Raw genomic sequence first — 25,859 nt, forward strand, 5'->3', positions numbered from 1 at the left:
ATATTGGCATCACTTTAGCTATTTTCCAGTCATTAAGTACGGAAGCTGATTTAAAGGATAGGTTACCAACCACAGTTAATAGTTCCACAATTTCACATTTGAGTTCTTTCAGAACTCTTGGGTGAATGCCACCTGGTCCCAAAGACTTGTTATTGTTAAGTTTATCAATTTGTTCCAAACCTAAACCATGGTATGCCCATATCTTGAATACTGTGTACAGATGTGGTCGCCTCATCTCAGAAAAGATATATTGGTATAGGAAAAGGTTCAGAAAAGGGCAACAAAAATGATTAGAGGTTTGGAACTGGTCCCATATGAAAAGAGATTAAAAAGACTTGGACTTTTCATCTTAGAAAAGCGAAGACTAAGAGGGGATATGATAGAGGTCTGTACAATCCTGACTGGTGTGGAAAAAGTGAATAAGGAAAAGTTATTTACTTATTCCCACAGTCTAAGTAGGGGTCACCAAATGAAATTAATAGGCAGCAGGTTTGAAACAAACAAAAGGAAGTTTTCTTCACTCAGTGCACAGTCAACCTGTGGAACTCCTCGCCAGAGGATGTGGTAAAGATTATGACTTTAACAGGGTTCTAACAGGGTTCAAAAAGTGCTAGATAGATTCATGGAGGTTAGGTCCAACAATGGCTATTAGCCAGGATGGGTAGGAATGGTGTCCCTAGCCACTGTTTCTCTGGAAGTTGGAGACAGGGAAGGTATCACATGAGGATTATGTGTTGTGATCCCTCCCTCTGGGGCATCTGGTATTGGCCACTGTGGGCAGACAGGATATTGGGCTAGATGGACCTTTGGTCTGACCCAGTCTGGCTGTTCTGATGTTCTTATGTAATCTCCTCTAATGACACCTCAATCTGGGACAATTCCTCAGATTTGTTACCTAAAAAGAATGGCTCACGTTTGGGAATCTCCCCAATATCCTTAGTCGTGAAGTCTGAAGCAAAGAATTCATTTAGCTTTTCTGCAATTACTTTATTTTCTTTAAGTGCTCCTTTAGAATCCTTTAGCATCTCAATCGTCCAAGGACCCCACTGCTTGTTTACCGGCTTCCTGCTTCCGATGTACTTAAAAAACATTTTGCAATTATTTTTTGCGTTTTTGGCTAGCTGTTATTCAAAATCTTTTTTGGATTTTCTTATTATATTTTTACACTTATTTTGACAAAGTTTATGCTCCTTTCTATTTTCCTCACTAGGATTTGATTTCCGTTTTAAAAAGATGTCTTTTTATCTGTAATTGTTTCTATTACTTGGCTGTTAAGCCACGGTGGCACTTTTTTGGTTCTCTTACTGTGTTTTTTAATTTGGGGTATACCTTTAAGTTTGGCCTCTATTATGGTGTCTTTGAAAAGTTTCCATGCAGCGTTCAGAGATTTTACTTTTGTCACTGTACCTTTTAATTTCTGTTTAATTAACCTTCTCATTTGTGTGTAGTTCCTCTTTCTGAAATTAAATACCACAGTGCTGGGCTGCTGAGGTGTTTTTCCCACCACAGGGATGTTACATTTTATTACATTATGGTCACTATTTCCAAATGGTCCAATTATATTTACCTCTTGGACCAGATCCTGTGCTCCAAGCAGTGATTGTCTTACTAAGGATCAGCACCAAGGGGTGAACCTGCACCAGATCATTGGGCACACAAAGACATCTTGAGTCCCAGAAAAAGACCTGGCAGTTTGGAGTGTCCCTGCCCTGCATGTTAATCTCTCTGCTGTCATTACTTCCAGATGTGGATCTCAGCAGACAGCGCCGGGGGAGGAAACCACCCCCTAGCCCCAAGGCCTTGGTCCAGCACAAACAACAGCCAAAGAGGAAAGCATCAGAGGAAAGGGACTCGCCCCTGCTAGCTCAGCCCTTGCTGAAATGCAACTCAAACCCTGGTATGGAACCTCTTCCACTGCCTGGCCCATGCTAGCCCCTATGCTGTGCTGGCGTGCAGCCTTCCAACCCCATCAGGCAGATAGCTCAACAGGCCCTTCTTATGTTCACAGTTACCTCAGACTCTAGGGTCAACGAAGAGCAATCATCCTGCTTTGGGCTTTCAAGCAGCTCTTCCACCTCCCCACTCCGATGTTGGCTTCTTGTTGGCCTCATGTAACTCCCCACACCCTCTCGAGCCATCTAACTAGAGTGGAGAAGAGAGGTCTAGATCAGTGGTCACCAACCAGTAGACTGGGATTTACTGGTAGAGCCTGGAGCCTCTTGACAGGTGATCCTGACTGGTTTGGCTGGGGGGCTATCAAATGCCTGCACTTCAGCTGTCCCTCTCCCCACTGCCCTGCTGCTCCTGCCCAGAGTCTCAGAGCTGCCCGCTGGGAGCCTCCTGCTTGTTGTGAAGAGTGGGGCAGACAGAGGCAGGGGGGCATTGATGTCACTCTGTCCCCCTCCCCAGTACCCTGTCTTCACAGAGTGAGGAGGGTCGGGCTTCAGCAAAGGGCAGGACAGGGGTATTTGGGTTTGAGATAGACCCTGGACTGACTTAGGGTATGTCTACACTACCACCCTAGTTCGAACTAGGGTGGTAATGTAGGCAACCGGAGTTGCAAATGAAGCCCGGGATTTGAATTTCCCGGGCTTCATTTGCATAAAGCTGGACGCCGCCATTTTTAAATGTCTGCTAGGCTTCCGAACTATTGTTATGAGGAGTAACGGTACTTCGGACTAGGAAGCCTAGTCCGAACTACCTAGTCCGTGCCGCGTGTAGCTGCGCGGCATGGAGTCCGCACTAGCGGACATTTAAAAATGGTGGCGCCTGGCTTTATGCAAATGAAGCCCAGGAAATTCAAATCCCGGGCTTCATTTGCAACTCCGGTTGCCTACATTACCACCTTAGTTCGAACTAGAGTGGTAGTGTAGACATACCCTTAAATTCAGAAAGTGTTCTTGTGCTTAAAAAGGTTGGAGACCACAGGTCTAGATTCTGCTAAGCAGCCAAGCAAGGGACCAATCAAAGTCTTATAACCAGGGGCTTATAATCAGGCAGAGACTGGGCCAGGCCTTGCAGAATGATGCCAGTTTGGGAGGGCTGGCAGGGGGAGTAAGGAAGGATGGGATGGAGAATGCAGAAACAAAGAAGGAAATGGAAAGAATGGAGGAGAATCAAGGTCACAGGAAGGAGGGATGGAAAGACAGGAAGAAGACTGAGGAAAAAAGAATGAAGATGGAGATGTTTAAGAATGGAGACAGAGAAGAGAAAAGAATGTTGAAAGGAGAGAATATGAAATAGAGAGAAAGAGGAGGAGGAAAATGTGGTAGATGTATGAAGAGAATGTCAGAAAATTCACATTGGCTGTTTTTCTAAAAGGAGGACTAACTTTGAGGGTACATCACTGGCTTGTTTTACACATAGGAGATGAGACTGGATGATCACAGTGGTCCCTTGTGGCCTTGGAATCTATGAATCTCTTTAAAGTTCATATAAATACATAAAATACCTTGTCCTTTATCTATGGCCTTTGGACTTCAGCAGATCCTCGTGCCGCAAAGGTGTGCACCACAACTGCATATGCAAGAAGAACCACTTCCAATAATATCTGATGTAGTTTCTCTTACCCTGCAGCGGGTAAAATCTGATCACCTTAATAGCCAGATCTAGTTGCTCATGTTGGAGCATTCACTATCCCTGACTACACAGTTTTTTGTAAGGTCTCCATTGTCTCATCAGGGGGCCTATCTACTAATATCTAAAATGTATCCTTATCCCTAACCCATATTGTAACCTCACAGGGACCATGCTGAAAGCAAAAGCTGTAAAGAAACCTGAAGGTGTGGAGATACAGCGTTTCCCTGTGGGCAATGGTGAGTGATGTCTTACCCCATCAGTGAGGTTACCCTCATTCCTCAAGCCATGTTTGGAGATCTTTGTCATCAGCCCAATGAATAGGCTAAAACCATTCCTGAACAGAGTCAGTGGGCGTCCTTCAGCCTGGGAAGAGAATCCACCATCCTGCAGAGCAATGACCTCTGTGGTTGCTACTGGGTTGGCATCTCGCAGACGCAGCATTAACTTATGTAAAATGTCTCAGAGAAACTGCACCTCCCAGAAAAAGTGGCAAATGCAGCACCACACAGGTACCTCAAACGATGAGATGGCTTTCATAAGGAGACAGAGAGAACAGGAGTTCAGCAGGTGAAGGGAGGAGTCTCAGGCTACGTCTAGACTGCGAGCCTCTTTTGAAAGAGGCTTTTTCGAAAGAGCATCTAGACTACAAGCCCCCAGGCGGTCTGGATGGTCTCTTTTGAAAAAGCATAGTTTGCATTACATGGTGCCTTTTATCGAAAGAGTACTTTCGAAAAAAGGCATTATTCCTCGTAAAATGAGGTTTTCCGCGGTCGAAAAAACTGCTGCGTTCTTTCAATTTACTTTCGAAAGAATGTGGCAGCAGTCTAGATGCAGAGAAGTTTTTTCGAAAAAAGGCCACTTTTTTCTAAAAAAAACCCCTGTAGTCCAGACACGCCCTTAGTGTTTATGAAGCCAGAGGACTAGCAGCAATGGCTTAAAACAAACCAAGGCAGACATCAGTTGCATAACCTTTCCAACCCATCTCACTCCCAGCTTTGGGTACCCCCTACTCCAGAGCAGGGCTTGGCCGTGATGTAAAAACCTTCAGTCATGCTCTATGAGGCAATATGGCCAGTGATTTACTGGAGACTAGACCAAGCCCACAATGTACTTTCATGTGAAAACAAACCCTGTTAAACCCACCTCGCCAGAGGCTGATCTCAGCAGATGGGGAAAACAAATCTGCCTCCTCCTGCCCTGCCAGGCGTGGGACAAGGCAGCCAGGGCTTGTGATTTAGTGGAGACTGGGACAGACCTTGCCAGGAAATGTCAGTCAGGGTTGGCAGAACCCTTGACTTGGGGTGATCAAGTTGTGTTCAGTGTTTCTTGCCAGTTTTTAACACACGTCAAACCTTAGCCCTCCCCCTTCCTTTGGGTGAATGCATGCACAAAGGCCTTTTGTTGGATAGAGCGGTGGTGCGCAACCTTTCTTGATCTGTGACCCCCATGCCATGGGGGCCCCAAACTGCTGGGCCCAGCCCCCAGCCCCCAGCCAGCCAGATCTAGGTGCCACACTGTGGGAGCTGCCAGCTGCTGAGCCCAGCCCCCGGCCGGCCGGATCTAAGCACCGTGACCTCCCACGAAGAGATCCACAACCCCCTTGGGGGTCACGACCCATGGGTTGTGCACCACTGGGATAGAGAACGATTGTTTTTAAACCCACAGGCACTCAGACTATGGCTGCTTCAGTCCAGAGAGCTGTCACTGTGTCATCCAGGGATCTACCAGTGAGCTGCGGGGCTGTTGAAGGAATTCTCATCAAACAGGTTTTTGAGTCAGGTAGATATGCTACTGTTCTGCCAGGATTCATGAACTCAGGGCTGGTAGTGCCTATGAGTATCTAGGGAGCTCAAGAACAGTGCTCATAACAATGATGTGGGCCAATTCCATTGCAGGTTTTCTCCCTGCCCGAAGACAGCCCCAGAAACCTTTCCAGGGGACAGGTATTCTTCAGGTTAATCAGAGTAAAAGGGCCCTCTGTCTTGAATCTAGAAGCCTCCCAGGCAACTGTAGGTAGGGCAAGTTTTCAATGCATGCTCGCAGAGGGAAAATAGGGAGGATGCTGGGGCCTGCAGGGGAGGGCGAGGTTAGCAGATTAGACCAGCCAGAGGGTCCTGGAAGTAGCATACACACTGAAAAGTGAGAAGAGAAGGTCAGAGAATTAGATAGTTAGCATTTGGAGAATATCTGGGATGTTAGGGAAAGGGGACCCCCGCATCGGAGTCCCAATTCAGGTGGAAAGTATAGAAGTACTGTCTGTAACAAGGATGCTGGAACAATTTGTGCAGTGGGGATGCTGAGAGCTATAGAACCAAATTATAATCCCTGGATATAATGGAAACCACTGCAATACAGAGGGTACTGCAGCATACCCCAACCCCTAGTTCCAGCACCTATGGTCTGAGACCCTGGACTGGAACCCCTCCTCCTAATAGAGATGGTCTTAATTTTTGTTAAGTCACTGGCAGAATATAAACAAATGCAGCCCTTCCACAGCCAATAGCTGCTGTCTGTAAGAAGGGCAAAGGGCACCTCAGCTTGCAAGCAGCACTAGTTGTGACATGGACATGTGGGCTGTGTCTAGACTACAGGCCTCTTTCAAGAGTCTGGATGCTCTTCTGAAAAAGCACAGCTTGCATTACATAGCACCTTTGCCAAAGAGCACTTTTGGAAAAAGGCGTTATTCCTCATAGAATGAGGTTTTCCGTGGTCGAAAAAACTGCCGTGTTCTTTCGATTTACTTTCGAAAGAATGCCGCAGCAGTCTAGACGCAGGGGACGTTTTTTCGAAAAAAGGCGACTTTCTGAAAAAAACCTGTAGTCTAGACACACCCATAGGTAACATCCTGCCATGGTGCACAAGAGTTATTTTTGTTGCAATGTGGCAAGCAGCAGGACCGGGGCTGTTCTGCCTCCTGAATTGGGACCAGGGAGGGAAATGCAGAAAATGGTTTTCAAACATGTTCTAAAAGGTAATACTTTTGCCCCAGTTCTTCCTGAACCCCTGTATCCTTACTAAGTAAACAATGAAACCTTCCCAGGAGTGGCATCATAGTGTGAGCAGCACGTGTGTGTGCTCACAGCAACAATTTACAACAGCCAGAGTGTCTTCTCTTTCAGGGGGCTCCAAGAAAGGTGTCAAACTTGGAGGCGAGTTTTATGCATCAAGCAAGTTTGAGGATCCTGGGGGAAAGAACAAAAGCCGAAGCCAGAAGCCCAGTGTGCGAACCAAGGGATTGCAAGGGCCCCAATGTGTATGCTCTCAGCAAATATGAGTTGTTTTGCCTCTTTGTCCTCTTTGAGTCCCCTCTGCAATGAGGGTGTTCACACTCTGCATTGATTCCATCCATACAGCTCACCCAGACTTGTCCTCTTTCTTCATAAACTAGCAAGCAGGTTTGTGCCTGGCCTAGGAAGCCCAAAGCAGGTTTCTCTCATGCTGAATGTGAAAGGGGTGTGGGGTTTTCTAACTGTTCCTTGGTCTCTGAACCAGCTCAGTCAGAGCAGTGTTCCGTCCGCAGCACCATGGCTTTCGTGGCCATTGGCATAAGTCAGGTCCCATTGCAAGGGGACACAGATTGCTCTAGCACCTAAACCTAGCATCCTTCTGAGACAGGACACGCATCTATGGAACGTGCATCTATACAGACAGTCTGATCACAGCAGCATTTCCTGCCTAACTCCTTTATTCTTTCCTGTTTCTCTCTCGCTGCAGAATGGGGAGCTGAAAATAAATTCACAGAGCAGGTTCCATGTCACCCCTATGCACAGCGTGGATCAAACCCTAAACCAGGTAATGACCCTGCTGAGGAGCCCAGCTTCTCCTCCCCTCTGCCAGGAGCAGGAAGTGTGTTTCTGCCCAGTGGCACTCTCTTCTCCTCCAGGGTGAGTTTTCCAAATGTTGTGTAGGGCCCACACCCATTTTCATTGATTCTCCTGAAAGGCAACATGTCTCATTGCTGCATACACCACCTTGTCCCAGTGAGAATCAGAGTCTCCTAATGAGTCTCAGGGCAGTGCATGGATTTACTGTATGGCTCTTGGAAGTCTGGTTTTCTCAGTCTGATGCCTGCATTGCTACAGAGAGGAAGAGGAACAAGGGATTATTCAGGATAAACATTTGCTTGTGAAAAAACCCTTCCTCTGGCAAGCTGGAATTCCCCAGAAGATTCCAAACAAAAACAGCCACCATTTTCATTCACTGCCCGGCCTAAGAGCACCCTGCTTAACTGACAGTCTGTGTGGGCACCACAGCATGCAGTGGGAAAGGGTTTCAGAGGGCTGTTGTGTTCTCACACACATACCCAACACTGCTTCCCTGCAGCAGGCTATCAGATGTATTCTATATGATCCATGGAGACAAGTGTCTGTTGAATTTGGGATTCTCAAACTTGGAATTAAGGATGAAGCATTCACTGCTCCTGTAGGGCTCTGTACTTTAACTCCCTGCCAGACCCCCAGAGAGGAAGCACCCACCAGCTATAATTTCTCCAAACTACCATAGACAGTTCTGGGGACTACAGAAGTAATGCAGGCTTGTGTTATGATGGTATAGCTGCAGCCAGCTGTAACATGTGCAGTGACCTCCCTCAGTTGCTCTCCTCTGTTTACTGTACAGCCGTCATGGAGGGAGAAACAAGAGGCATCTTCTGAAGTCCAGGATGCTAATGTTTTGCTCCAGCTATTAGTTTTGTGATATCTGAAAGCAAGGGTTCACTAATTAGTTATCTGTGTTAGAACATAACCTTTTTCAACAGATCGAGATTATGGGGTTTAAATTAGCTATTCAAGAGAGAGATCTTGGAATCATTGTAGATAGTTCTCTGAAAACATCCACTCAGTGTGTAGTAGCGGTTAAAAAAATCAAACAGAATGTTGGGAATCTTTATGAAAGGGATAGAGACTAAAACAGAGAATGTCTTATTGCCTCTATATAAATCCATGCTACACCCACATCTTGAATACTGTGTGCAGACATGTTTGCATCATCTCATGAAAGATTATGTGGGAATTGGAAAAGGAACAGAAATAAAAATGATTAGGGGTATGGATCAGTTTCCATATGAGCAGAGATTAATAGGATTGGGAATTTTCATTTTAGAAAAGAGATTAAGGGAGAATATGAAAGAGGTCAATAAAATCGTGAGTGGTGTGGAGAAAATAAGGAAAATTTATTTACTTGTTCTCATAACATAAGAGCTAGTGGTCACCAAATGAAATTAATAGGCAGCAGGTTTTAAACAATCAAAAAGAAATATTTATTTCTACTACACACAGTTAACCTGTGGAACTCCTTGCCAGAAGAGGTGGTGAAGACCAGGACTTTAACAGGGTTCAAAAAAGAGCTCGATATATTCATGGAGGACAGGTTCATCAGTGGCTATTATTAGCCAGGATAGGCAGGAATGGTGTCCCTAGCCTCTTGTCTGCCAGAAGCTGGGAATGGGCGACAGGAGAGGGATCACTTGCTGATTCCCTGTTCTATTCATTCCCTCTGGGTCATCTGGCATTGGCCACTGTCAGGACAGGATACTGGGCCAGAGGGACCTTTGGTCTGACCCAGTATGGCTGTTCTTATGACCAAATTCAGTTTGTCCTGCTGTATAATGAATTGCACTGAGCTTGTACAGGGAGTCTCAAACTTCACTGCAACCCTCTTTTGAGAACAAAAATTAATAGATGACCCAGGAAGGGGGACTGACACATGAGCCTGAATGCCACTGATGGGGAAGAGCACGGCAAGGCCAAAGTTCAAGGGCTTCAGCCCCAGCCCCACTTTCCAGGGATGAAGCCCAAGGGTTTCTGCCCTGAGAAATGGGACTGAGGCTTAAGATTTAGCCCTGGGTCCTAGCAAGGCAAAGCCAGCCTTGGTGACCCAATTAAAACAGGGTCAACAATTCATTTTGGGGTCCTGACCCACAGTTTGAGAACCCCTGAGCTAGTGTTACGGATCACCATAGTAGTAAGTTGGCACTGAGTCTGTTCTCTGTGCTTTGACCTTCTGTTACATCATGTGCTGTTTGCCTCCCTGGGTCAGAAGAACGATGATGAATGCGCAATGTGCAGGGATGGAGGGGAGCTAATCTGCTGCGACGGCTGCCCCAAAGCTTTCCACCTGGCCTGTCTCGTGCCCCCACTGACAGAAATTCCAAGGTAATAACAAGAATTCCCAGGAATCCCCTCAGCAAGTATTCACTGCTCTATCAGCCCGTCAGCTTGCTCTGGTCCAGCAATGGGGAGAAAGTGAAGGATTTTCAGTTTAGGGATAAAAAAGCTAAAATAATTGTATATTATTTTGCTGGATTTTCTTACTCAGATTTAAAATAAAAACAAAATCTTATTGTCCTAAATTCAGGAAGGCATCAGTCTTCCTACACAGGCAGGGACTAGGGATGTGAGAAATGGAAAAAAATATTAACTACGTAACCAACAGAAATTCCTATTGGCTACACAGTTAATTGCGGAGCTGCTGGGGCTCCTGGCTCCACAGGGCACTGGGGCTGCAGTGGCTAAGTGTAAGTTTATAGGTTAACCGGTTAACCAATTCAACTCTTACATCCCTAGCAGGGGCGTGTGAGGACTACACCTTGGGCAGGTTCTTAGCAGGTTGTAAAATCAACATAGCTTCATTGTAATGCATTGCTGTTCACAGAACTGGCCACTAGACAGTACTGTTGCCTTACACAACTGTGACCAATGAGTTCAGTCTCCAAATCCCTTGGAACTAAAAGAAAGCACCATTGTGGTAAACACAGGCTGGCTTTGCTTCCTCGTTTCTCTGTTCCCCCTAAACATTGACATGGCTATTTTTCTGCCATCTGACTCTGGCCAGTGGAACATGGAGGTGCATCTCTTGCTCAGCTGAGAAAGCGAAGCAGGATCAGCGCATAGAAGAGGAGCGGGCCAAAGAGCTACCATCTGAGACACAGGTATAGATAGGAGCCTTGATTCACCAAATGTAGCTGCATCCAACTACACCCCTATTGCTAACCCCACGCTGTTCTTCTCATGTGCCCTAGGCAGAAACGGGGCAAAAGTGAGAGGATCGTGCACCAGGTGCTGTTGGGATTACCCTGCTTCATATGTAATGTGACATCTGAACCCTCTTGCCATGGTTCTCAAACTTTGTGATCTGTGGACCACCCCACCCCCACCCTGGCTCAACACAGAGCTTTCCTCAAACCACCAGCTAACCATCCAGGATGATAAAATGGGTGCAGGAGGGGGTGGGAGCATGGGGTGCGGGCTGGGGATGGGTGCCTGCCCAGGAAGTTGGGTGCAGGAACAGGCTGAAGGTGGGGGAGGTCTGGGTGGGAGGTTGGGTGCAGGAGTGGGCTGGGGTCAGGGGGCCTCAGCCGGAGGGGGTGCATAAGGAAGATGGGGGTTGCTTACCTGGCTCTGTGCCACCCACCACTTCCAGGCGCTTCCCCCCTGCTGCTCCCAGTGTCTGATTCCAGCCAATGGGTGCAGAGTGGAAAGCCTCCAGGAAAGCCGTTTCCTGAGTTGCTGTTCCCCCAGCTGGGGGGAGGAGGAGTGGCAGCGCACAGAGCCGCTTCCTTCCTCCACAAGCTGGATCCAGCAGACAAGGCTCCCCCACCTCGCACCACCAGGAAGCTGGTGCTGGTGCTCCAATCTTGCAAGGTAGGGCACAGGGCTGGAATGCCAACACAGGCTCCTCACTGAAGGGAAAGCAGGGAGCCCCAAGCCTGCAGCCCACTTGCAGGATGATCATGGACCATTAGTGGTCCATAGACCAGACTTTGAGAACCACTGCTCTATGGCCTCCCTCTTCTTCCCCTTGTACCTACACAAGAAAAGGTGGGCAAGATTTTGCTCATAGTTTCTGCAGTCTGTTGGGATGCCTTGCTTCCCCCAGTAGGGACATATTAGAATTCCTTGTGGGTGCCAGCAAGCACACCATGGAGAAGGGTGGGCCAGTCAATACAGTGTACTTGGGATTTTCAGAATGCCTCTGACAAGGTTCCTCAGCAAAGACTCTTAAGGAAGCTCAGTGTTCATGGGCTAAGAGAGGCGCAGGCCCGCCAACACGGGCGGGGGGTGGAGAGGGAAGGGGACAGCTGCTCCAGGGCTCTGCTATTGCAGTCCTGGGTCCTTTACATTGATACTAGAACCAGGCAGTGTGATCTGGACAGTGTGAAGGGCTGAATGGCGGGAGGGGGCGTGATGTGCTCTGGGCAGTGTGGAGGGCTGGCTATCCCCAGCTCCACCCCTTCCATCCAAGGCCCCACCCCTTCTACTGGGTCCCACTCCAACTTCCCAGGGGCATGGCAAGGCTGTTGGCTCCCGTGAAGGGACAATCCTCTTTCATATCAGAAACAAAAGACAGGACTATGCAGCACTTTAAAGACTAACAAGATGGTTTATTAGGTGATGAGCTTTCATGGGCCAGACCCACTTCCTCAGATCAGATGAGCCCACAAAAGCTCATCACCTAATAAACCATCTTGTTAGTCTTTAAAGTGCTACATAGTCCTGTCTTTTGTTTCAGCTACCCCAGACTAACACGGCTACATTTCATATCAATAACTGATTAAAATGCACAGGGTAGAAATAAATTATCCATTTTCACAATGGAGAAAGGTAAATAGAAGGGTCTTCTAAGGATCAAGGGGGTGAGCCGGAAAAGGTTGCGGATGATACAAAATTCTTCAAGATAATTAAATCCAAAACTGCCTGCACAAAGCTACAAAAGGATCTTGCAAAATTGGGTGAGTAGGCAATTAAATGGCAGATGAAATTCAATGTTGAAAAACATGCATTATTTTACATTGGAAAACATAATTCCATATAAAATAGGGGGATCTAAATTAGCTCTTACCATTCAAGAAAGATCTTGGAAACATTGTGAATAGTTCTCTGAAAACATCCACTCAATGTGCAGCAGAAGTCAAAAAAGCAAAGAGAATGCTAGGGATCATTAAAAAGGGAATAGAGAGTAAGACAGAAAATATCTTATTGCTTCTACATAAGATCATGGTGTGTCCACATTTTGAATACAGCATACAGATGTGGTCGCCTCATGTCAAAGAAGATATATTGATTTTAGAAAAAGTTCAGGAAAGGGCAACACAAATTATTAGGGGTTTGGAATGGCTGCCATATAAAGAGAGATTAAAAGACTGGGACTCTTCATCTTAGAAAAGAGATTAAGTGGGGATATGATAGAGATCTATAAAACCCTGACTGGTGTGGAAAATGGGAATAAGGAAAAGTTATTTACTTTTCCCCATAACAAGAATTAGGGGTCACCAAATGGAATTAATAGGTAGCGGGTTTAGAACAAACAGAAGAAAGTTTTCTTCATGCAGCGCACAGTCAACATGTGGAACTCCTTGACAGAGGATGTTGTGAAGACCAGGATTTTAACAGGGGTCAAAAAAGAACTACCGTAAAAATCTCGAGTATAATGCGCACTTTCTTCCCCGGTTTTTAAGGATTAAAACCAGGGTGCGCATTATACATACGAGGCAATTTGTAAAGTTTTTACCTAACCATCCCCTGCCCAGCTGCCAGCGTGCTGTACAGAGCTCGCGCCTGCCGCGGGGCCCCCACCCAGCTGAGCTCGCACCTGCCGCGGGGCCCCCTGCCCAGCTGCCAGCGTGCTGTACAGAGCTCGCGCCTGCCGCAGGAGCCCCCACCCAGCTGAGCTCGCACCTGCTGTGGGGCCCCCTGCCCAGCTGCCAGCGTGCTGTACAGAGCTCGCACCTGCCGCGGGAGCCCCCACCCAGCTGAGCTCGCGCCTGCCGCGGGGCCCCCTGCCCAGCTGCCAGCGTGCTGTACAGAGCTCGCGCCTGCTGTGGGGCCCCCTGCCCAGCTGCCAGCGTGCTGTACAGAGCTCGCGCCTGCCGCGGGAGCCCCCACCCAGCTGAGCTCGCACCTGCTGTGGGGCCCCCCGCTCAGCTGCCGGTGTACCATGCTGGGCAGGGGGCCGCCTCGGCACGCGTGAGCTCAGCACGGTGCACCGGCAGCTGAGCAGAGGGCCCCCACGGCAGGCGCGAGCTCAGCTGGGCAGGGGGCCGCTGGGGCAGGCGCGAGCTCAGCCAGGCTCCCAGACAGGGAGGGGAGGGAGGGACCCCGCAGCAGGCGTGAGCTCAGCCCGGTGCACGAGCAGCTGGGCAGGGAGCAGGTTTCGTGCTGCGGGCGCTTTTCCAGGGCGAGCCTGCAGGTGCGAGCGGGACTGTAAAATCGCGAGTGCAATGGGGGTGCATTATCGATAAGAGCTCAGTTTATTCCAGAATTCGGACGTTAAAAGGCAGGTGCGCATTATACTCGAGAGTTTACGGTAGATACATTCAGGGAGGATAGGTCCATCAATGCCTATTAGCCAGGGTGTGTAGGAATGCTGGCTGTCCCTCGCTTCTGTTTGTCATTGGCTGAAAATGCATGGCACGAGAAGGGTCACGTGGTGATTCCCTGTGCTGTTCACTCCTTCTGGGGCATCTGCACTGCTGGGCGAGATGAGCCTTTAGTCTGACCTAGTGTGGCCGTTCTTGTGTTCAACTCAATGTACAGCAGCAGTCAAAACGATGAACAGAACGTTAGGAAATGCCAGAAAAGGGATAAAAACATAGAATAGAAAATATCACAATGCCACTATACAAATCCGTGCTCCATCACATTTAATACTGTGTCCAGGTTTAATTGCCCCATCTCAAAATCATTTATAGTGCAACTGAAAAAAGTTCAGAGAAGAGCACAAAGGTGAACACGGGTACAGAAAGACATCCATGCCAGGAGAGACTAAAGATTACGACTGCTGAGTTTTTAAAAAAGAGATGATTAAGTAGGGATGATAGAGATCTATAAAATCATGAATGATGTGAAAACAATGAATAAGAAAGTTATTTACCCTTTCCCACAATGCAAAAGCCAGGGATCAAATAGGTGTAATAGGTGTGAGGAAAGGAATAGGCTTAATAGGTCTAATACACACAAGAAATACTTTTTCATATAATGCACAATTAACCTATTGTTAGGGTATATTGGGAAGGCCAAACGTATAATAGGGATTAAAAAAAGGCCTAAATAAATTCCTGGAGAAAAGTCGGTCAATGACTAGCCTATTAGCCAAGATGTTAGGGACGCAAACCCATGGTCTGAGGGGGGCCCTAAATCTCTGACTGTCAGAAGCCAGGAGAACACGGGATTGCTCCACACACTATGTTCTGTAGACTCTTGCTGCTAGAGACAGCGTATTGGGCTAGAGGGACCATTGGTCTCACCTAGTACAGCCATTCAGGAGACCGAAGTACATCTATACAGAACTGTCATCAGTAGATCCAACTGCAAGGGTCTGAGGTGCCTCCTCCATAGGCCAGGGGCATAGCCACGGGTGGCCCTGAGTGGGCCATGTCCCACCCACTTTACACCCAGGCCCACCCCTGCCAACCTGTCCAACGCTCCAGTTGCAGAGGTCCCTGTTGTGCCCTACTGCACCCTGGTGCTCCAGGCTGAGTAGCAGGGGCCAGGGCTTTCCCATCTGCACTCCGGCACTCCAAGCTAGGGATCAGGGGCTGGGGCTTGCCTCACTGAGCCCCAGTGCTCTGGTCTGGGAGTGGGATCAAGGCTTATCCCGTTCCCTATCCCTCCTGTTACACTACCTCCTCCATTCTTGCCACCAATCTGAAGTTGGGGTCCACCCAAGTCGGCCCTTCTGGCTATACCTCTGCCATAGGCACTAACTAACTACACTTTTGTTTGTGCCTAGAAGGGTCTGTATGGACAAAGGGCAACTGGAGATGGGGAAAGAATTCTTATCAAAGAACCCAAACCAGGCTCTGATGCCTCATTTACCTTCAAGCAACCTCTGCTCCCTGCACCTTCTGCCTCTCCAATGCCAGTGGTAACACCAATCTCAACCCTCCAGCCATTGCCGAATTTGGGCCCAGAGAGACAGCTGGTTTGTGACTCTGCTTTCCACGTGATTTACTCTATGGGGCCTTTAAAACCCACGTGTACACAGAATTCAGATTCAGAGTAGGGATGCAAGCAAGTAGTTGACTAACCGATAAGTCTAGGCTTATTGGTTAGTTGAGTCAACTACTCGCATTCCTCCCTCCACCCCTTGCTACTAGGGTTGCCAGGAGTCCAGTTTTGAACCGGATAGCCTGGTATTTAAGGTTTCGGTTCAGGAAATAAATTGAGAAAATACAGGACATATAAATGTCCAGTATTTTCTAGTTAGGTAAGTTTTATTATTATGAGTATCCGTACGTAGTTGCATACTGCCTGGCTGGTAGGCACGCTCATGCAGTGCAAGCATGTCTACCAGCCAGGCAGTGCGCAACTACGCAGTAGAGAGGAGGGGGTGGAATCGCTCGTGCTGGGACTGTGCACAGGACAGGCAGCACCCCGGGATCTGCGTGCGCCCAGGCCAGCCCTGCTCCCCGCTGGCCAATTCTCTCCCTGCGCTGCCCCCAGCCAGCCCCGCTCCACCCGACCCCCTCCTAGCCAGTCCTGCTTCCCGCCGGCTGGTTCCCCACCCCTGCAACCTCCCCCAGCAAGCCCCGCTCCCCCCGACCTCCTCCCAGACAGTCCCGCTCCCCTCCCGGCCAGTCCCTCTCCACCCCATCTGACATCAAGTGTGTCTGGTAGTTTTTTTTAAGCCATCTGGTAACCCTACTTGCTGCCTCTGTTTCAGCAGGTTAAAAAAGCCGGTTCCCCCAGCACCATCTCTGCAGCGCCGCCTGTCCTCCCCACGCCCTCTATCAGAGGCAGCAGCACAGGGGAGGGGCGAGGGGAGGCTGCCACAAAGCAGCCCCTGGTCGCAGGGTGGACAAGCTTCCCCCTGGTCACCCACGGACAGGGGCTGCTGCAGCCCTGCAATTTAAAAGGCAGTAGGAACCAGGAAGCCTTCCCCCTGGCTCCTACTGCCTTTTAAATTGCAAAGCCACAGTGCAGGAGTCTTCCCGGACCTGGCACAAGCAAGACTGCCTACCCCATCAACTAATCGAGTTGTCGATAAAAATTCTATTAACTACTTGATTAGTAAATTAACCTAATTTTAACATTCCTAATCCAGAGAGTATATTAAGCTCATCTGAGCTGGCTGTAGGCATGTTCATCTTACCCTAGCAGCTCAAATGTACCCCAAAATACTCCATGAAGTTTCTACCCCAGCACTCAGAGCAGCAGGTATGGAGTCAGTGCATGCGTTCTGGAGAGTAGAGCACGTACCATGCCCTATGAAGAGCGGGGGAGAAAGGTCTGGGCTAATGGCAGAGAATACACTACAGGGTGTCCCCACTCTAAGTCACCCCAGTATACATCCATTCCACACCAAAGTCATTGACATTTGTAGGAACTGATTTGTTATAAGTCCTCCCATTCCCTGCTATAAGTCGTGTAAAACACTCCCCCCAATTTGCTTAAATGGAAGTCAGCCCTGGGAAAAAATCCCCCACTTGAAGTTGTTTCGCTGTAAGTCCAAGTTTTTTGGAACATATCTTGGACTTATAGCGAGGACGGCCTGTACATCAAACAATGAGCTGGGAAGGATGGGCAGAGCACAAACCCGAGACCCAGCAGGTCTCACGACTGAGCCGGAATGTGGGGCTGAGAATAAAATTCAAATCCTCCATTGTTCCTGTCCATAGAAACTCCCAGTTGGTGAGAGATGTGGAGTCTGCAGGGGAGAAGGAGACATGATCTACTGCGCCCAGTGCTTCAAAGCCTTTCACTCCCACTGCCACTTCCCTGCTCAGGCAGAGCGGCTCAGGTGAGGTCATGAGCAGAGGCATTGCTTTCTCTCACACTGTGCCTGATTTCATTATTTGTCAAGGGATGGGCGTTAAGTTCACTGGACACTGCTGCTTTCCAGTTAGATCAAAGTATCTGTGACTGTTACATTTGGGGTAGCTCCCCAGTTCTCTGGTATTTACTCTCGTGTTCTATATTCCAGCACCGACGCACACGCATTCTGATCCACTATGGGGTCTGGCCAGTAGTTGAGAGCTACTGGCTTGCTACCAAAGATGGCAATGACATTTTCTACATTGTCTGAAATCCTTCTGCTTCCCTTCCCTTTTCTAATCCTACAGACCAACAACTACAAAGGCTCTTCTTGAGTTTTCCAGACTGAGGGTGATTGTGAAAGGGTGCGATTCCAGATGCCCCCTGGGGATTGCTCCTCGGTGTGCAGATTATGCCACCGATGCCTGCCTTCTTGCTTTCTGGGGCTCCCCACCACCCTGTTCTGCCGGGCCAGATCCTCAGGTTTCCCTTAGTCAGGGCACAGAGTTGGGGTTCTCCCCCCCCCCACAGAGCAATGCAGACAGTGAACCATTTCAGCTCTGGGAGGACTCAGTTCTAAGGGCTTGGCACCCAGGAAACCAACCCCCAAATGGGACCAACACTACCTCCCTACCAATCCATATTACCCCGTGTAAAACTTTTACACAGGGAAAGCTGATAAGGTTAGGTCAGCCCTCCTTATCAATGAAAGAGAGATGCACAGTGGTTGCTCCACCCAGGTAACAATTATTTACACTGAGCTCAATAATGAACAAAAGTGTTTTATTAAGTATAAAAAGTAGGATTTAAGTGGTTGCAAGTGAAAACTGTCAGGTCAAAGTAAGTTACTAAATTAAAATGAATAGAAAACACATAGTTATTCTAATCTACTAAGAAACTCGTTACATGCATATTCTTTCCCTAAATAGCTGTTCTTATTACAGGTATAAGCTTCAAATCAGAGTGGATCCTTTGCCCTGACTTGAATCCATAACCTTCTTCGAAGTTCTTTTGTATCCTCTTGGGGGGAGGATTTCAAAAGTCTGCTGAAGACAGAGGCCAAGTAATGGGAAGCAATCAGACTTTCCCCCGGGGTGGGAATGCTTTGTTTTGCATCGCCTATCCCCATGGAAAATTACTAGTACCAAGATGAAGTCCAGTACTAGGTAGCCTGGTCACATCTTTTCAGGACCAACCACTCCCTGAGTTCACAGGACAAACAAGGCCATTCACAAGTTATTGATTTGACTACTAAATCATTAATATCTGAAGACCCAATAATGGTCCTCGTTTACACATTTAGATCTATAAACAGTCACACTTCATATTTCTAACTTCACATACAAGGATGATACATGCACAGAAATAGGATGTGCCGATTCAGCCCATTTTAACTGTAAAATTGATGTGTTACATGACTAATGCATAAAGCAGCTTCAATTTATGCATATTCATTAGCCAATTCTCCTAAGACATGGGGAGGAGGCACCATCGCAGCAATGCTTTCACTAGCAGCCATAATCTTTATCTTCTGTTCCAGTGAAATCTTGCTATGCAAGTCCTGCTCTGACAGCTCTGAAACCAGTGGTGTGGAGGGAACCGAGGCTTCAGATAATCCTACTCTAAGAGCAGTGAAGGTCAGTACAATCCAAGGCTTATTTGCAGTACGTGAGGAAGTTCAAAGTGCTTAAGAGATACTTAGCAATGTGAGTTTCAGTGAAAGGAATTTCTTCCAGCATATGTTTTGCCCTTCCGTATCATCTTCCATCAAAGACTCTCAAAGCACGGTACAATCAGACATACTCATGAGGAGCTCCCCCCCCTTTTACAGATGATCAAACGGAGGCAAAAAAAGCTGTTCTCTACTCAAGTGTCACCAGATTGAGGGTGAGGGGCAGAATCAAGGTCACACTACTTTAAATCACAAGACCAGCCTTCTTAGATGATCCACATCTTTTGTAAAAAAACAGACATGTCTAGGGCTATAGTGTAAAACATGTATTATGAGAGTAACATGATTCAGAGATCCACTGAACTTAGTACACAGTTCCAAGTCCTTCTGGTTAAAGTAAGCCCCATATCACCTGATATAGACTGGAGGTGAAATTTTCAAAAGCCCTTTTTAAAAGAAGCAGCACATAGTACAGGACTTCACTTTGTAGACATCGCCACACTTACTAGCTACTCCAGTGATTACAGAGAAGACAGCCAATTGCCTAGTCAGTATTCACTCCAAGAACTTCAGTCAACAGGACCAGAAAAAACCACAATGCTAAACCAAGTATGAAAGCACAATCTTCTGCCTAACAGCCCTGCTTCAGCTTAGGTTCTGCTGAGTCTAGCATCACCTTTTCCTAACTGCCGAGCTGTCTGCTAAACAAACTTCACGAAGCAACCAAATTCTTTACCCTCAGTGACAGATAAGCTTGACTGGAATGGATTCTCCTCTTGGCTACAGCAGACTTATTACTCCAGCATAAACCAGTGTAACTGGGGAGAGACTCAGGCCCATTGTGTTTAACATCTCATGTTCATATTGGGAAACTGAGTGGTCTGGCCATGTTCTGGATTGCAGGTGGTGGAAGAGTCTCTTGGGAATGACCCAATCCTGAATAAAGAGGAGCTGGACTCTCTCCTTGGTGAGGTAACAATCTATTTCATCTTCTCATGTCTCTGATTTTATGTTATGCAAGTCAATAGTCCACAATCTGAACAGAGCAGTTCCTACAGCTCCTGGAATTCACAGGCACTCTGCTTACCTCTGTTTGCAAAGGCTCCCCACCCAATCCAGGCTTAAAGGCAGCTGGGGCCAAATGCAGACATACGAAGACCTTAGCTCAGGGATGGGCAAAAGGGCCTCCTAGGATCCGGGGGTGGGGGAAGCGCACAAAGTTTCCTCCATCCTGCCAGGAGCACGTAGCACTTCGAAGTGCCACACGCTTCTGGCAGGGCGGGAGGAGACTTTACCTGCTCCCCCGACCCCAAGCCCTGACCGGCCTGGGAGTGGGGGAGTGCACAAAGCTTCCTCCGCTCTGCCCCTGCCCTGCGCTGAGCATGTGGCACTTTGAAGTGCCTCACGCACCTTGCAAGGCAGGGGTAGAGCGGAAGAAACTTCGCGTGCTCTTCCCGCCCGCAGGCCAATCAGGGCTAGGGGGAGGGGGAACGCGTGAAGTCTCTTCCCGCCCTGCCAGGAGCGCGCGGCACTGCAAAGTGTCACGTGTTCCTGGCAGGATGGAGGAAACTTCGTGCGCTTCCCCCACCCCCAGGCCCTAACTGGCGTGGGGGTGGGGGAGCGTGCGAAGCCTCTTCCTGCCGTGCCAGGGGCATGGGTGCTTAGTGGGAAGGGGGGCAAAGAGGCTCCCCCACTGCCAGACTAATCATGGTCTGTTGATGGGGAAGCCCAGAAGCATCCTGGCCCCGCCCCTTCCGGGCAGCCCGGGGCCACTTCAAATATTTTACATAACATAACCCAAACCCTCAGTACCCATATCCCCTCCCAGATCCTGCACCCCAATCCCCTGCTCTAGGTCACAACCCAAAAGCCCAGCCCCCATAGCCCATCCCAGATTCTGCATTCCAGTCCTCTGTCCCAGGTCATAAAGCACTCCTACCCAAACCCCTGCATCCCAGTCCCCTGCTCCAGGTCACAACTGACGTCTTCACCCAAACTCCCTTTCAGATCCTGCACCCCAATCCCTTACTGCAAGCTCCCTTCTGCACTCAACCTCCACCCAGTCCCTGCACCCCCTCCATTAATATCATGGAAGAGTGCGGCCTTTGACCACTTTCCAAATTCTTGGAGTGGCTGCCGATCAAAATTATTGCCCACCCCTGGGTTTGTGATGTGGGGGGCTCAGGGCAGGGGGCTGGGAGTGTGTGGGGGTGCTGCAGTCAAGGTTGGGGGATGAGGAGAGGCTCGGGCAGGGCGCTGGGAGTGTGATTTGCAGTAGTCAAGACAGGGGGTTGGGGTGTGAGAGTGCAGGAGTCATGGTTTAGGAGTAAGGAGGGCTCAAAAAAGGGGGGCTGGGAATGTTGGGGGTGCAAGTGCTAGTGGGGGCCATGCTGCCTGGGTGGCGGCTCCCTGGGGCTGGCTGCAGCAGGGAGCAGGCTGGCTGGGGGGCAGAGCCCCAGTGCTGGCTGCAGTAGAGGCCTTGCTGCCAGAACAGCAGTGGGAAGCTTACCTCCACACCTGCCACCTACTGCCCCAATTGGGTTACATTTGTCCTAGTTCCCACCAGGCTCTGGCCAGGGAACTTACCTGCTTGACTCACAGCCAGCAGCCTTCTCAGGCAAACTACCGGTCTGCCCTGCCCCTGCACTGGATGCAGGGGCCACGTGGTCTGTGAATAGCTACAAGCCTCAGGGGAGAGGGAAGGTGCTTCGCAAAATGTCTGTTGACAACAAGTAGCTTCCATTGGCAAGAAACCAGCCAACGGGATTGTACTGGAGGTGGAGGCAACACCTAAAGCCTCTTTCCCCTCCCCCAGGATCACTGCTGTTCAAACAAGGCCTGGCAGCAGCCACTTTTCTCAGCAGTGCAGGGGGCAGGAAGGGTCTCCCCACTGCATCCATAGGCCCACGGGCCATATTTTGTCCTGTCCTGCCCAAACCCCTGTCCTAACTATGCAACTCCCCCCTCCCCACCCACACCTCCAGCCCCTTCTCTGAAGGATCCCAGAAAACATACGTATTTACCCTTTTCCTGCCTCTCTCGTCTTCCAGAGCTCCTTTGATGGGATCCTGCAGTGGGCATTCCAGAACATGTCTCGGCCACTGTCAGATACCCACGGATTTTTCTCCTAGTACCTGTTATGATTGTGGACATCCATACAAACTTGCTGCTTTGATTCTGTGGGCTTGACACTGATTCTCTATACACATCTGATGCAGACATTTTGGGATATGTGTGTTGAATCCCTGTTCACTTACGCCCACTTCCATTGCTTTGTTACAGTACTGGGCTGGTTTCAAGTTGATATAGGGAAGGATTTGTGGTTGAAGGGCATAAAAACTTCACCTCCTTAATCTCAAAACGATGATTTAGCATCCCTGAGATTTGTGTTTCCCAGTGAACCGTTCCTTCTGCCTTGTATTCACAGTTCATCTGCTGCTATGTTATTGTGCTTCTCTCACAGGAAAATAATTTAAGAGCTGGCAGGACAGCCCTACTGCTTCTCAGTTTGGCACTGGAGGCTGGGGGCAGACACCCTGGACAGGCCAGCAGCACAGCTGGAGCTGGGGCAGCTTCTCAGCTGAAGACAGGAGAACTGGACTGGACTGGGGGGTGGGAGGAGACATCTTGGGCAGGCCAATAGCAGGACTGGAGATGTGGGGGGAGACAGCTTGGGCAGGCCAGCAGCTTCTCAGCTAGCTGCAGGGAGCTGGGGCTGGGGAGGGGAGTAGAAAGGTAGGGCACACTTCATCCAGGCAGAGGCTGAGGTGAGGGAGGTCAGAAGAGGGGCAGGGACTGCGAGTAGACAACCTGGACAAGGCACAGCTTCTTAGCTGGCCACAGGGGGCTGAGGAGGCCAACAGCAGGGCTGGGAGCAGACAGACTAAGCAGATCAGCAGTTCTCACACTGGTTGGGCATGGCAGCAGCATCTCCACTGGTCTCAGGAGGCTGGGGATAGCCATCTTGGCAGGCCAGCAGCAGGGCTGGAGCTGGGGGAGACAAGAGATGAAAGAAAGGAAGTGTGCCCTGGTGCAGCGCTCCAGCAAGAGCTGGCTGGGGAACTCCGTAGCAGGGAGAAGCTCACAGTGTGGCTTGCAGCGTGCTCTCCCTGCTGCGCTCTTGGAACTCCTGCTGCAGACTGGCACTGGTGGTCCTGCTTGTGCAGCCAGGTGAGGCAGGCAGGTGTGAAAGAGGCCAGCTGGGTGCACACTGTAGGGGAGGTGAGTCACCCCAGCTGAGCTCCTGGTGCATCTGCACCTATCCTGCTGCCCCTCTCTCGCTGGACACTGGGAAGTGCACATGCAGTCTGTGGCACGCACGCTGCCAGTGGCCCTGGGAAGAAGCCAGGGAAAGGGAGCAGCAGGCTAGTGGGTCTCTTGCACTGCCGCTGATTCCACAAACAGCCAACCCCTAGCTCCCTTGTGGCAGAAGCAGCAAACAGGAGTATCAGGGCAGGGACCCGTCCACCAGCCAGGTAAGATAACCCAGCAGTGGGCTGCCCCAGCCTCACATCGTCCCATACACACGCACACCCAGCCTCCTGCTCTCCGCCTCCCCCCCCAATGCAACTCTCTGCTTTGAGACCCCCCCAACTCCTACCCTGACTCCTGCACTCCCATTCACACAGCCCCCTATCTTGAGATTCCCTGTGATGGTTCCCCTCCTTACTTTATGAAACTGGCTTATAAATACAAATAGGCCTACCTTGAAGATGCTTTGGATAAAATACCTCATAGAACCTATCCATTTTAATGCAACAATCTGCTGGATCTGTTTATACATGGGTGAATGTATCATTATTATATGTAAATTTAGAACTATGAGGTATGAGATGGTTTATGGTTTTAAATGTGCAAATGTAAGCCCTTAATGGCCCGCCCCCAGCCTTAATGACTGGGTCATCAACTTAACAGCAAAAGAACAACCTTGTTCGTCCTTTAAATCTAAGCAGTGGCAGCCCTAGAAAGACATATGACCATATCACCTGATAATGGGATATCAGCTTGACCAGGTAATTTTCCATGGAAGGTGGGTGTAGAGAACAAAAGATTCCCACCCAGGGATAATCTATAAAAACAATGGGAAGCTATCGGTACTTTTTGTCTTTGGTGAGTGACACACACCCAAGAGGAGAGCTGGAGACCCAAGTCAGAGAAAAAGATCAGCTATGACTTGAAAGCATGCCTGAAGAAAGAGCAGGTTTTAGGGAGAGTTTGTAATAAGCGTTGGTGTATGAGAACTAGCTATGTGGGTCTTTTTGTTTTAATTCTGTAACTTACTTTGATCTGTCTGTTTTCACTTGCAACTGCTTAAATCCTACTGTTTGTACTTAATGAAGTTATTTTTGTCTACTATCAAGTGCAGTGTAAATAACTGTTACTTTTGGGGAGGGGGAAGCAATCAGTGTGCATATTCTTGCTTTCACTGATAAAGAGAGTGAACATCCACATGAGCTTTTTTTGTGCAAAACTTTGAAAGATTTATTTGGGGGTCTGATCCCTTTTGGGGGTTGGTTTCCTGGGTGCTGTGCCCCAAAAATGCATCCTCCTAGCACGGAAGTGGTTCAGTGTCTGCACTGCTCATCAGGAGTGGGAGGGGATTACCCCATCTCTGTGCCTTGTCCGGGGGAGACCAGAGAATCTGGGAATATGTTTTCCAATATGCATTACTTTGCAGTTATCAAAATTAACATTCATTTTCCATTTTGTTGACCAGTCACCTAATTTGGTGAGATCCTTTTGAAGCTCTTCACAGTCCGCTTTGGTTTGTATCATCTGCCACCTCACTGTTTATCCCATTTTCCAGATCATTTATGAATATGTTAAATAGGGTTGGTCCCAGTGCAAACTCATGTACTAGTTAACTCTTTACATTCTGAAAACTGACCATTTATTCCTATCCTTTGTTTCCTATCTTTTAACCACTTAGAAGGTCATGACAGGACCTTCCCTCTTATCGCACAATAGCTTACTTAAGAGCCTTTGGCGAGGGACCTTGTCAAAGGCTTTCTGGAAATCTAAGTATATATCCACTGGATCCCACTTGTCCACACGCTTACTGATGCCCTCAAACAACTCTAGTAGGTTAGTAGGGCATGATTTCCATTTTTAGAAGCCATGTTTCCCCAACAAATTGTGTTCATCTATATATCTGACAATTCTGTTCTTTACTATAGTTTCAACTAATTTGCTCAGTACTGATGTTAGACTTTCTAACATCCTTAATTGCCAGGATCACCTCTAGAGTCCTTTTTAAAGATTGGTGTCACATTAGCTATCTTCCAGTCTTAGGGAACAACCTTTTAGATTCTTGAAAGCTGTTTGTCTCTTTTTTAGATAAAACAAACCCAGTTCTTTCAATCTTCACTAATAGGTCAATTTTTTTAGCCCTTTAATCATTTTTGTTGCTTTTAATAGACCAGTGGTTTAAAAGCAAACATAAGGAAGTACTGTATTTCACATAGCTAATCTAGGTATTAACAGCATGGAGGATAGCACTCTGCCAGTAGCTCTCAGCCAAGATGGTCAGGAACCACCCTTATGCTTTGGGGTGTTGCTAAACCTTCAACTGCCAGCAGCATCCAGCACTGGCCACTATCATACACAATGATACTGGACTAGCTGGATGATCGATCTGACCCCTGAATGGGTGTGCCTATCTTATAATCAATTCCTCTAGAATTTACAGCCCAGATGTAGGTTTCTCATCCCTCCTCCAAGCTCTTAAGTCAGTATACATCCCATCACTTGGTAACAGAGCCTCCTCCTCTTGCAGCGATCCAAGGAGGAAAAAGTAGACATGCTGGAGATGATGTGGAGGGCCTTCAGCAGAGCCACATGCTGGATAGTGACCCCAT

General features: G+C 48.5%; 2 protein-coding genes across 3 annotated transcripts in view; one reads left to right on the plus strand and one right to left on the minus strand.

Moving 5' to 3' along the window:
* Window positions 1-24,450, plus strand: part of AIRE (autoimmune regulator) — a 28,453-nt gene extending 4,003 nt beyond the window's left edge. The window contains exons 3-14 of the mRNA XM_075917873.1: window positions 1,745-1,897; window positions 3,744-3,815; window positions 5,245-5,358; window positions 6,699-6,830; window positions 7,130-7,371; window positions 9,616-9,731; window positions 10,411-10,507; window positions 15,307-15,498; window positions 17,195-17,316; window positions 18,871-18,967; window positions 19,906-19,974; window positions 22,053-24,450. Coding sequence (XP_075773988.1) covers window positions 1,745-1,897; window positions 3,744-3,815; window positions 5,245-5,358; window positions 6,699-6,830; window positions 7,130-7,371; window positions 9,616-9,731; window positions 10,411-10,507; window positions 15,307-15,498; window positions 17,195-17,316; window positions 18,871-18,967; window positions 19,906-19,974; window positions 22,053-22,133 — 1,487 coding nt within the window. The 3' untranslated portion in view covers window positions 22,134-24,450. The remainder of the gene's footprint in view (window positions 1-1,744; window positions 1,898-3,743; window positions 3,816-5,244; window positions 5,359-6,698; window positions 6,831-7,129; window positions 7,372-9,615; window positions 9,732-10,410; window positions 10,508-15,306; window positions 15,499-17,194; window positions 17,317-18,870; window positions 18,968-19,905; window positions 19,975-22,052) is intronic.
* Window positions 1-25,859, minus strand: part of SCLY (selenocysteine lyase) — a 126,744-nt gene that overhangs the window by 92,447 nt on the left and 8,438 nt on the right. The gene's annotated exons all lie outside the window — the stretch shown is intronic.

Source organism: Pelodiscus sinensis, unplaced genomic scaffold (genome assembly GCF_049634645.1).
Source record: "Pelodiscus sinensis isolate JC-2024 unplaced genomic scaffold, ASM4963464v1 ctg41, whole genome shotgun sequence".
Classification (NCBI taxonomy): domain Eukaryota; kingdom Metazoa; phylum Chordata; order Testudines; family Trionychidae; genus Pelodiscus; species Pelodiscus sinensis.